This window comes from Polistes dominula, unplaced genomic scaffold, assembly GCF_049000335.1.
Source record: "Polistes dominula isolate Pdom_NZ unplaced genomic scaffold, Pdom_raw_medaka contig_21, whole genome shotgun sequence".
Classification (NCBI taxonomy): domain Eukaryota; kingdom Metazoa; phylum Arthropoda; class Insecta; order Hymenoptera; family Vespidae; genus Polistes; species Polistes dominula.
Window position 1 is genome coordinate 4,663,665 of NW_028301061.1, and position 13,070 is coordinate 4,676,734.

Here is a 13,070-nt window from a genome sequence, read left to right on the forward strand (position 1 = left end):
ACTATTCAATAATCTAATTCTATTTTTTACAAATAGTTGCAATAAAATTTTCTGAACATTTTAAAAAGTATATTAATTATTCTTTTAAATAAAGCAAAAAATACTTCTCTTCTTCTTGACACGATATTCAAATCATTCTATGAGGGAAAAGAATATACGGAGCAAGATATTCGAGATGAAATCAATACAATAGTCTTAGCTGTAAGTTATGTTTTGTTTATTTTAAGAAAAACTTTGTTTAATAAAAAAAAAATAACTGTTTATTCTTTTTAGGGAAGTGATACAATCTCTAGTGGAGTTACTTTTGTATTTCTAATGCTAGCTGATTATCCATAAATTCAAGTAAGTTTGAGTAAAATTAAAATAGTATATTTACTGTCCCTGCTTTTATAAAATAAATCATGTTTTTATACTAACGTTGAATTCTGTTTTTCACATCTTAAATTGCAGAAACAAGTATATGAAGAGCTATATCAAATATATGGTTCAACCGATCCTGAGGATGAACACATTAAATATAAAGATATTAAAAATATGAAATATTTGGAAAGAGTGATCAAAGAGACTTTTCGTCTTTTCCCTTCTGCTCCTCTTATTGCACGAAGTGTATGTGAAGATAAACAAGGTATTCATACACATACTGAATAAATATTTGCGTATATTCTTTTACAATTTACGTTATTATTTCACGTATTAATTCTATATATTTATTAATTTTGTAAAGTGAGCGAGGATGTCATAATACCAAAAAATTCTATTTGTCTTTTCCTGTTTTTTGCACTTCATCGAAACGAAAAATATTGGAAAAATCCTTTACAATTTAATCCTGATAGATTTCTACCTGGCAATTACAATAATAAACATTTTTTACCATTCGGCATTGGACCAAGAGGATGTATTGGTAACAGTATATGTTATGTTTATAGACTCAGAAAAGTGTATAATATTGAGATAATTAACATAAGACATGTGCAATGAATTTGGTTTTTATAGGTTGGAATTTTGCAATGATTGAAATCAAAGTCGTAATTGGTACTGTATTGAGAAAATTTTCTGTTCAAATAGATGTCCCACTAAAAGTGGAAGACATTGCTCTTCAATTTAATATAACTATGAAACCTGCTAAGAAGGTTTTTTTAAGGTTTAAGTAGAGATAATATGCATTATTATTATAAATAATTTGTTTAAAATATAATAATGTTTTTATAAATTTTTCAAAAATAAGCTATCTAAAAATACTACCTTTTTTATCTGTCTTTCATGTTATCGGTGTTTTTACTTTAAACTATAAATGATTCAACATCATCGGTAGATTTACAAACAAAAAGAAGTTGCTATTCTTATAATATTGAGCATTTATCTAGGGGAATAAGAGGTAGAATGAAGTATTTTAATGTGAAAGAACAGTTAAACTCTTAGGAGAAACTGAGCATCAAATTAAATATTTATAGTTATAGAATTGTCAAATATATATTTTATTATTAATAATAAAAACATGTCCTTTTTTCTATATTACCTCGATCTGTCTTTACAAATTTGAAATTCAAATTTTTATATCAAGGTCTCTAAAAATGTTCCTTCAATGTGCGGAAAGTTAACATCATTTCATCACCATTCTAACATAAACCTAAATGTTAAATCTTAAATAAATTTAAATGTGTTTAGATTCATTTACAAGGACTTGCAAATAAGGAAAATCAAAATTAGGGGGTAAGGACTATCAATTTTTATTATTAATATTATTATAATTACCTTCATAATTTTTTAATATTATAATCACTTGATTTTCTTTATGTTTCTTCTTCTTTCTTTTAGTGTGTTTCTTTTTATGGCTCGTTGCATGTTCATTTCTTTAGTTATCAGTCAGGCTTAGTTATCGTGGACTCTGTCCTTATTTTATTGGTCTATTATTGATTGAGAAGTGGTTATTGGCCTAACGCACATTTTGTATATTCGTATTTTTCTTTTGGTGCTCATATGTTTGTTATTCCATATGATATCTCTAATTTATCTAGCCCCTGACTGCTAACTACGATTATCTCGTAGTGTGTGCTACAATTTTTGATTAATAACAAATGTTATTTAGAGTTAAGAATTAAAAATGAAGAACAAAAAATTTATATGGTTTAAAAAACTTTAATTATTAATAATTGTAAGTGCTATAACTATATTATATCAGTAACTTAACATTATTATAGTTTAAAAAATTTCTTGTATTCTTTAAAATGAAACCTTGGCATTCAAGGCAAGACACTTTAAATATGTCTGGCAGTTAATGCGTTAATGATTTTAATAGCTTTAGTTGTTTGTTATAAATAAATAATATTACTTATTGATTAATTGAGAGAAATGTAAATTGACACAATTATAATTACCACCCATTTCCCCTACTTCACTAAGCTAAACAGACGATAATTCTAGTTGTTGTGCATTGATATCTATTTGTGGAGTAACAACACAGAACAAGTTATTTATATTATAATAGACTGCAACCTCGCCTGCTCTCGTATGTGGTCTTTTATGTTGAACTACAATATTAACATTTTTAATGTCTATAATGTTTTAACTTTTTATTAACGTCACGTAAAAGATAAGAAAATTCAACGATGATACTTTTCTATTTAATTAATGATGAGTATGAGTTGTAAACTGTGTATGAATTCGTAAACTGTTGTAGTTAAAATATAATAGTGACAATTCTTTCCTTGTTTTATAAAATTCTATAATAATTTCTCAATTGTTTCAAGATTCAGTCTTTGAAACTCAGATCGCGATTCTATTGTGGTTACTGTTGCTTTTCGAATATGATACCATTTTCTATCATATTTTTCGAAAACGTGGTGTAAGCAAACCTTGAATCGTTTTTATTCGTTATAGCGCCATGTATAGGAACTGCTTTGAGCGTATCTTTTGTCATATTCTTATAGAATATTACAAAATGTACCCCTCCCTGGTACTTATGAATTATCACGCACGCAGAGACCAGCGAGAAATAGGTAACTTTTTTTTATAACTGTCTTATTAGGTAATTAGTGGTGTAGACAATGTTTCCTGCGATCTACTTTTGGTACTGCTATTGGACAAAGATTGTGCTTTTTTATTAGTGTAAAGTTAACTTTCTTCGGCTCGTTTTACCAATTTTCAAATCACAACGCTTTTAAAGAAGTTTATACTTCAAGAATCGTTGTAAAGGTAACACATTAATAATAAAATTTATTTAATTTTAAGTGCTCGTTTAATTTTTATTATTATTATTATTATTATTATTATTATTATTATTATTATTATTATTATTATTATTATTATTATTATTATTATTATTATTATTATTAGAGATATTAATAGCATTAGAGATATTATTCTGCACATTCAAGGGTTCATTCTGGTTTATACGCCGAAAAAAAGGCTATTTTCACGATTTTTTTTTAGGCTTTGTAGGATACATATACATATGAAAGTTGTTGGGTATGATAAATACACTCTATAAGTACAAGAAAACAATTTTTTTTTATTGTTCAGAACATTTTTTGACATCCAAAATGGCTGACAAACGTGAACCCTTCAAAAAAAGGTATGCTGTTGGCGGGCATCGAAATTTGAGAACGGGTGATCTAAAACAAAAAAATTTTGTTTTAAATTTAGTATGACAATGGCTATCGGGTATGCTAAAACTATCAATTTTTATGAAAGCAAAACAAAATGACAGCCATTTTTCGAAAAAAAAAAATCGTTGATTTTTTTCGCAGTTTTTTGTAAAAAAAAAATAGTAGAAATTAATATTTTAACTTGGTTGTAGCATGCGAGATACCCATTCATGTGTAGAGTATGTGAAAATTTCAGAAGGATCGGTTGAGTAGTTTCGGAGATATCATGCCCGCCAACCGAAAAAACGTTGTTTCGAGAAAAACGCGTTTAAAGTTTCTTTTAACAAATTTTTAAAAAGTCTAACTTTACCTTATTCTGCGATGCCTGCACCATACAGTATGCCTTCTGCTTCTTCAAAATACTCATTTTCTTCAACTCTAACCTTTTTTCGTTGTGTCCTGGCCTCTTTTAAAGATTCTCCGCTCAAACGATTGGCTGAACGCACACGCGTGTTGTCGCGGTTACTAGCGTAATTGACTGCGATAGGGCCAAGTTTTATCTCCAAAACGTGCATTATTTTTAGTATTGGATCAAAACCTTCGTTAAATATACAAGCTGCCAATTGACAAGCTATTTCCACAATTTTTTTACCATTAAATAGATGTTTAGGCACCATAGCCCAAACGCATTTGTTGAAGCACTCATTATTATTTTGAGTGTTGCCACCTAAACATCTTTCAAGCAATTCTGGTTTTGTCAGTTCTTCGTACACTGGCTTTAATACTTCTTGGACATCTTTAGCGAGAGGAGGAGGATGTTTATAAGCATCAAGGGTTTTAGCTGCCTCAACTTTACGATACTTACACCAGTTGCTAGAACAGTATGTATGTTGCGGGTCATCATCAGTAGAAATTTTGTGATAGTACCCCGCCCAAATTTCCTTTCTCATGTTCTCAATTGAATTTTTATTTCTTTGAACAGCTAACCCATAGTTAGTTGACAATTCCTTCATCAACTTTATAGTCAATCGTTGAGTTTTAATCACTGGAACACTTTTTTTAATAACTTTTTTCTTTTTTACAACTTTCTTCGGTCCTTTTTTTGCAGCAGGTTTCTTGGCTTCCGCTTGTTTCAAAGCTTTTCTCTTTTGAATCAGTGCTTTTAGTGCTTCATTAGCACGGTTGAAAACTCGTTTGGCAACATATAAAACACACTCTAATTTTTTGATAACAAAATCTTCGCCGTAGGGAAAAACATTTAGCAACATTTGAAAAGTTTTCGTGTCGCCATCACCGATATAAAAACCATATTTTACGGAGAACTTCTTGAGTGATCGAAGAAACATCTCCACAATACCACAACCTCCATCTTCCCGGCACTACCTTCATGGTTTATCGTACAATGCGTTTTATGCTGTTCGTACCAGGCAAGATAGTTTACTTCCTTCACTTTTCTTTTCCACATCTCACATCCCTTACAGTAAGTTGACCTTATAGAAACGTCGACAATTTTTTCACTGTATTTTAAAATTAGAGAAACTATTCCAATCAACGAAGAGAATCCTCTTTTGGCCCAAGAGCCGTCGCCAGAAACAGACAGAATATCCGCTGGTTCTTCTCGTTTCTTGTTTTCGAGTTGCTCTTCGGTGACGGCTTTATGCGACACTACGTTAAAAACAGCATTGACCGCGATTAGTATAGAGTCAACGATTCCATAATATGCAGAGATACTTAAACCTTTTCCGAGGTCCATAAGGTTGCAAAACATATTTATACCATGCACACCAATACCAAGTAGCCCTGATAAACTTTCCTTTTAATCTCTGCATAGAGTTTTCCTTTCCAAAAAAAAGAATATAGCGAAAAAAACTGAATACTAGTTTTGTTTTCCTACACCATTCTGAATAATATGCAGAGACATTTCCACTTAAACAACCGTTTATGGTTTGTCTCCTCTCTCTGTAATATTTCTGTGTTTGGGTCGCAAAATAATATACTTAGACTGCTCGGATCGTTCTAAAATTTTTGTATGATAATTCTACATATGTCTACTTTCGAAAAATGCAAAAAAAAAAAAAATTATTTTTTTCAAAATTATAAACCAGAATGAACCCTTAATAACGCCTTCTGGTGTGCACAAAATGCACGAGCTCGTTCCATTGTACACATTGGAATCTTCCTTATCGTGTTTTTCTGCTTAATTTCACATTTTTTTCTCTAGTTTGCAGCAGTTTTGTATTGTTAAACAGATATATAAAAAATAAAGTTTTCTGGCCTAAACGAAAAGCTATGATAAGGGGAGAAGGAGAGAAATTCAAATCAGAAATAAAACATATGATCGAACCTAATAGATGGTATAATAAAATCTTATTTTTTCGTTAAAGAAAAGCTTCCTTTCCTAAAAAACCCTAGCTTATATATTAGAAATATAATATAATGTCGTCCAAGCCAAAATAGGACATGTAGCTTACCTTACTTTTACTTCGCCTGTATGCAAATGCAACGACGAAGTCTTATTTATAATAAATATAAATGATAGTGTGGAACTTAACCTTCTTTGTCGAATTTCGACAACTCTTAGTCGCTTGTTATAGAATTTCGTCAACTCTTAGTCGCTTGTTTTGTTATTTCGTCACAGATCGTCTTAGATATATCGTCGAAGACGTCCAATAGAGAAATAGAAAGATTTTTTTTTGTAACGGACAAAGTACAGTTTAGTTGTTTGTGAAAAACCGTTGATGGTTACCATAGCAACGCTCTGACGTACAACATTACGTCACATGCAGAGCTTGCCTTTGTTTTTGACACACACACACACACACAAAACACTGGATGTTTCTACCCTACAGTAGTATGCAGTCACACACAAACACACACATATACAAAGTTGTGTAGCCAGGAGTGGGGACCATGAATCAAAGACCGCGAATAGGAAAAACTGTATAGGTAAATTCTGTTTTATTCTCTCGCAGGCTCAATCCTATATTGTTGTCGCTTTTTCTCTTTTTATTAAATATAGCAGCCGTTTCATTGCCGCCCACCGCTCCGTTACGAAGCCGCCTACAGATTCGTTACATTTTTTCAAATCACACCCATTCTAAAGAAGTTTTCACTTCAAAAATATTCACAAAATGGCGTCGATATAAAAAAAAATATTTTTTAATCCCATTTTTTTGACCTTCTCGAATCTTTTTAAAATACTAAAAATTAAAATTTTTAACCCTTTGCGCTCGAGGCCCTTTTCGTTCGGGCGAACCAGCAGCTCGAGAGCAGTCAGCCGCTCGAGAGTAGTAGTCAGCTGCTCCCCTGCTTATTACATGAGCTCTTTACAGTTAACTTAAAATAATTTTAGACAAAATATAGAACACACTCTCTCTCTCTCTCTTTAAACTTGTATATTTTAACATTATACATATTTTCATAATTCAATGAAGGATATTTGTTAAGGGGGTGTTCTAGTCTGGAGGCATGAATTTTAGGTACTTTTTCAAGTACAATAACAAAATGACGAATAATATTCTCACTATCTATAATGTTATAAGATATTTATTAATATTTCAAAAATACATGAAAAAAATAGTGAAAAAATTAAAAATTGAAAAAGATATGGGCTAATGAGGTAGAGGGTCCCAAAAAAATGGTGCGCGACGATTGTCACGATAGCAGCTCTTTTAATAATCCGAAATAAGAAAATAAAAAAGATTAATTATTTAGAATAATGCCGCTATCATTCGAACTAATAGAGTTGAAAAAAGTTTTTTTTCGCTAATTACAACTGTTTGAAAAAAAGATACATTATTTTTACCACTTTTTTTACTTTTCCGAATTTTTTAAAAATAGTAGAAATTAAAAATTGTTAAAAGAATCTAGTTAGTACGATAGAGAAATGCGTAGACAAGACTCTCACCAAATTTCAAGTAAATCCATTTAGTAGAACTTGAAATATCATGACAACCATAAAAAAATACAGTTTCGAGAAAAACGCGTTCAAAGTTTCGCGGAATAAGGGTAGGATATAATATGCCACGTCATTAAAACAGCTATATCTCCGAAAATAATTTGAATTTTGAAAAATCCTCTGAAGGACATATTCCCAATGGGTTAAGCTTTGAAAATATGAAAAAAAATCGATTTTTTCCAATTTCTAGACTAGAATACCCCCTTAATGTACCTATGTAAAAGTTTATACTTTCCAACAGAGTAATATAGAAAAATTTTACCAGGTAAATTAACCAGTTTTTATTTGTCCCACTTTGAGTAGTAACTTCTTTGTCTTTTTGAAATAGGTCAAACATTCCTTAATTTGCCAGTGATGACTGCTAAGAGACGAAGAATACATGAAGTTTCTATGCTGTGGTTACTTTTTTGTGCACAATTTATAAAAAGAGAACTTTGAGTATTTTTAAACCAAAAGACTTTTTCTATGATTTGTATTGTTTAAATTTACACATTATGAAAATTATTAAAACATTTATTACTTTACCAGTAATAATAATTTTATTATACTGTATGATAAAATATTTAAAAAATAAATTACATGAATATAATTTGATAAAAAGGTTCTCAGGACCTAAAGCATATCCTCTCATTGGAAATCTACATATATTTCTTGGTGATACTAAAGGTTAGTTTGCCTCTTATATTTATAATACTTACATTCTTGTAAATAGTATTAGGGGCATTTCATGTGAAGCGGACAATGAAAAAAATGTGAGGTCGTGGATTTTGTTCATAATTAGCTTAATTGTAATTCTACGAGATCTCAATAATTGTACATCATTTTTTTTTTTCTTTAGTTACCAATTTATGCGACTTCAAAGAATTGACAAAATATGAGGAATAGATTTTTCGAATACTATTAAAAGAGTCAATCTAATGGATTACATGGGTGATTCTCAGATAACTGTGATTTTTACAACTTAAAATTTTTAGAAATTACAAATGCTTTATAACTTATGTTTTGGGTACTATTATTCCCCAATTATGATCAGAATTAAGCCTGTAATGTAGTTCTACTACAACTTTAATAGACAAAAAACTAGGACAAAAATTGAAAATTTCAATGGCACGGTACTGACATAATTTCCACGGTACTGACAAATAGATGAAAGATTCAAAGTACTTACCTAAATCTGTTTAAAATTTTAAAATAATAAAACGAATGTTAATTTATAATACTCTGATAATGGTACAAATACTTTTTTGGTATTTTCTTTCTTGATTTTAACAATCTTTAAAATTTATTAATGATAGAATAAGAATAATAATTTTTATATTAATCTTTGAATATAACTAAGTTTAAAATGAGTTAATACATTTAATTTTCAACAATTATAAATGTAAGAAACAATGATACAATTTTTATATAATTAAATATTAATCTATAATATTATTTTTTATCAAAATACTTAGTAAATCATTCCTTATTTCTTAAACTTCGTCGAAGAATTACATTTGGAATAATTTTTGGTTTTTTGATTTCACCCCTGACTACGGGGTCTTTCTGAAATCTTTTCAACACTTTATGTGCCTTTGCAGAAGGTAATGGCAAGCGATTATCACTGTAGTTTATTTGTCCCATCGACAAATGTTCACATATTACGCCAGGTTGACAATCGAGACAACTTAATAAGTATTAGGCCAGGGTTTTTCCTACTCCAAGTGTATTGGTATGGTGTATTGTTTTTTTTTAATTCGTTTCTTACCCACCGATGTCTGTTTGGAGATATTTTTATTAATGTCATTGTTGTTGTCATTCATCTCGTTGTTGTTTTTGTCCGGAGCATTAGTTTGGAGTTCTTTTTTCTTGAGCCGTGATGATTTTTGCCACATATTTTGTAATTTTCGCCGACATCATTTTCACGTTCTGTCAACTGGTCAATTGATTTTAATTTATTATCAAAATTCCGCTGTATATATCTCTCTCGTTCTTTTTAACCGACTTTAAAAAGGAGGAAGTTCTCAATCCGGATGTTTGTATTTTTTTTTTTTTTTTATATATGTTCGGGCATAACTCCGTCATATTTAGACGGATTTGCAAAATTCTTTTTTTTGTTCGAAAGGCGTTTATTCCGAAATGGTCCCATTTAAATTTTATATAGATCTGATGATGAGTTTCGAAGACAAACAACGGAACTCTTCAAAAAATGACAGCAAATCAACCGCCATTTCTACTATCGCATAAATATGCATTGTTTACGCAATCACACAACATTACGTAACGCCTGTACACTCGAAAGGCTTACGCAGATGTATTCAGAATATCAGGATACACCCAGATTTTCTATCAAAGTAGTAGTTGCATATTTTTTCGAGACTGGAAGCTAGTCAATCACGCTTAAAAAAAAGTTTTTTAACAAACAAAAAACCGATTTCAAAAAACTCTACTGGCACTAAAAAGTTTAAAATAACCTATTACAAAATTTAACAGTTTTTTGGTTCGGTGCTAAGCACTACACAATAGATTACAATATTACTAATTTGTGTTTAGTAGTTTGTATTAGTAATGTATTAGTAATAATTACTAATAGTATTAGTAATAAGGTTTCTAAGTGTATAATTCATTAGTTACAATAGTAAACTGTAAGTAGCGAGTGAGCCAACAAACAGCCCTGAGAAACCGCTCAGTACAGCGCGCCATATCGAACCTTCATACTGTTTAGTTCGTATCTTCTAAACGAATCGAGATACCATTATAATTTTTGTTGCATAATATTTTTCCACTACAAGCTATTTTTTAAGGTAAAAATAAAAAAAAATAAAAATATGCGAAGTTTAATAAATTCACATTTTTAATTTTAACTTCCGGTTTACTAGACGAAAAAAAATTCAATTTTCAAATTTTTATTTACTTCCAAGAAAATTAATTTTTATTCTCTAATAAACACGATTTATTTCTTATTTAATCCATTAGATTGGCTCTTTTAATAGTATTCGAAAAATCTATTTCTTATATTTTGTCAATTCTTTGAAGCCCCATAAATTGGTAACTAAGGTAAAAAAAAAAAATAATGATGTACAATTATTGAGATCCCATATAAATAGGTACAATTAAGCTATTTATGAACAAAATCCACGACCTCACATTTTTTTCGTTGTCTGCTTCACGTGAAATGCCCCATTAATTGAATTTATCTTATAATTAGATATTACAAATAAAACGTTAATTGTAATGAAAAACTCTCCATTACAATGGCGACTTTGGATAGGGCCAAAATTATGTATATTCTTGGATGAACTAGAACATATTAAATACAATTCATAAGTTTTTCACTCATTTCTTATAATATGTTTTCAAAAGTTTATTTTTGTTTAAATTTTTATTTGTTATATTTTCGAAGTCTTCTTCTTTTAGATTATTTCTAAACATTCGAATGCTTTAGAAAAAGGTTCAATATACGATTTTCTTAAACCTTGTTTAGGCAATGGTTTGATATCTGCTCCAGGTAAACTTAAGAATTATACTTTTATCTTTTACTTAAAAAAAAAAAAATACCTAAATCTATATTATTAAAAAAGATTTTTTTTTAAATAACTGAAAAATAATTGATAGTTAAAGATGTTTCTCTTTTTTATCGCATATGACGTGTACACTACTGCATGAAACATACATATAAAAGAATTGTTCTTTTCTACATAGAAACTTTGTAAAATACAGAAAAGAAAAATATAAAATACTTGATTAAAATATTTTTTTTATTTAAAGCATCAATATGGAAAAATCATCGAAAATTGTTAAATCCAATATTCAAACAAAAATCTCTGTCTATTCATATAGATAAGATAGTAAAACATTCAAACAGATTAAAAAGAATTTTTGTAAATTCTAATGAAAATGAAGTGGGCATATCCCATTACACTGATCATTTTACTTTAGATACGATATATGGTATGATTTTGAAATATTTGAGGTATAGAAAATATATAAGTATAATTACAAGAAAATAAAATAGTCTCCATTACTATAAGGAAATTTTTTAATATTTCTTATCTTTTTTTATTGACAGATACAATTTTAGACCGGGATTTTAATTTCCAAAATAATTCGAAATGTAGACTTCCTGACAATTTTTCACAGTAATAATAATAAAAATATTTTTAAATTTATAAAAATATCGAATTTTATAATGACACATTTTGTTTTCTTTAATATTTTTACTATTATTCAGAGTAATGCACATAACAATCGAAAGGGTCTATAAATTTTGGTTGCATCCGGATATTATTTTTAACAATTTATCTATAGGAAATAGATTTCGGGAATTACTAATCTACCTTTTTTGTAGAGCATTAAATTTCCTACTAAATTCTTTCAGAACATTTTTCTGTACAATCAATCAATGATGAGGTATGAATTATATTCTATTGGACTGAGAAAAAAATAAACAACTGCGATGCAGAGGATCTACCTATTAAAATTAAGAGCTCATATTTGGTGAGAATTTTTTTAAGGTGTCCAGCAACCTATTTTTCTGTGGCACTTGTAAAAAAAAATAATTGATTTTTTTGACCCACCCTAATATATATACAGGGTGGGTCACCACATTTTACAATCTAGATTTACGTTATTATTATTACACGTAGCAGACAATGTTTCACATGGAGTTGAATGGCTTTAAAAGGGGCTCATACTGATAGTACTTTTTTTTTTGTAGGTGGACGTGTAAAGGACATATGAAGATCATTAATGTTTTTTTAAACGGAATCATATATTTTTTATTGCATCATCCGATGCTCTTTCATATTATTTACAAAAAAGTATTAACCCATTTATGTACAAAAATTATTAATTTAGGAGATATTTTAATTTTTATGTAATTTTTTTAAGGCTTAAGAAGAGATAATATCTATTATTATTATTGTCAATATTTAATTGGAAATATTACATTTCTGTTTATAAATTGTTCAGAAATAAGCCGGCTTAACACGTTGAGAGCCACGTCCGCCATTGGTGACGGACACTAGACTTTCCGTATAGGCCGCGTCAGTCACTGCTAGCTGACAGCGTATAACATGATATTTCTAAACGGCGCGCGTGGCCTGACAGCAACTTGTTTGAAAATGAGCGTGGCGCTCAACGTGTTAAGATATTACCTATTTTTTACTAGTTTTTGATTTTATTTATATGTATATTTTAGACTATAAGTGATGTAATAATATCGGAATATAGATTGAAAAAAATAAAATGCTAGTTGTATAGTTATGAGCATTTTAATTGTGGATTAAGAGGTAGTTCAAAGTTTTTAAATAGGGAAGAACAATTAAACTATTAAGAGAATCTGTGTACTAACTTCATCTAATACTAGTAGAATAGCCAAATATATCTTTAATTATTAATAATAAAAATCATGTCTTTATCTATATTACCTACTTCTATCCTTTCAACTTTGAAATTCAACTTCTAGTATTAAGATTGCTAAAAAAGTTTATGCGTAGTGAAGAAAGTGAAGATTATTACCATTCGAACATAAGTCTATGGTTTTTTGA

General features: G+C 29.2%; 2 protein-coding genes across 2 annotated transcripts; one reads left to right on the top strand and one right to left on the bottom strand.

The window, feature by feature from the left end:
- The first annotated feature begins 534 nt into the window (after positions 1-534).
- On the top strand, positions 535-1,707 carry LOC149031431 (cytochrome P450 4g1-like). Its single transcript, XM_089176180.1, has 4 exons — positions 535-625; positions 725-901; positions 994-1,130; positions 1,666-1,707. The coding sequence occupies exons 1-4, from the start codon at positions 535-537 to the stop codon at positions 1,705-1,707; spliced, it is 447 nt and encodes a 148-aa protein (XP_089032306.1).
- Positions 1,708-3,488: 1,781 nt separating this feature from the next.
- Positions 3,489-6,373, bottom strand: LOC149031432 (uncharacterized). Its single transcript, XM_089176078.1, has 2 exons — positions 3,955-6,373; positions 3,489-3,611 (listed from the first exon to the last, which is right to left on the bottom strand). Exon 1 carries the CDS (start codon positions 4,928-4,930, stop codon positions 3,956-3,958), a length of 975 nt encoding a protein of 324 aa, XP_089032204.1. The 5' UTR covers positions 4,931-6,373; the 3' UTR covers positions 3,489-3,611; position 3,955.
- Positions 6,374-13,070: the final 6,697 nt, after the last annotated feature.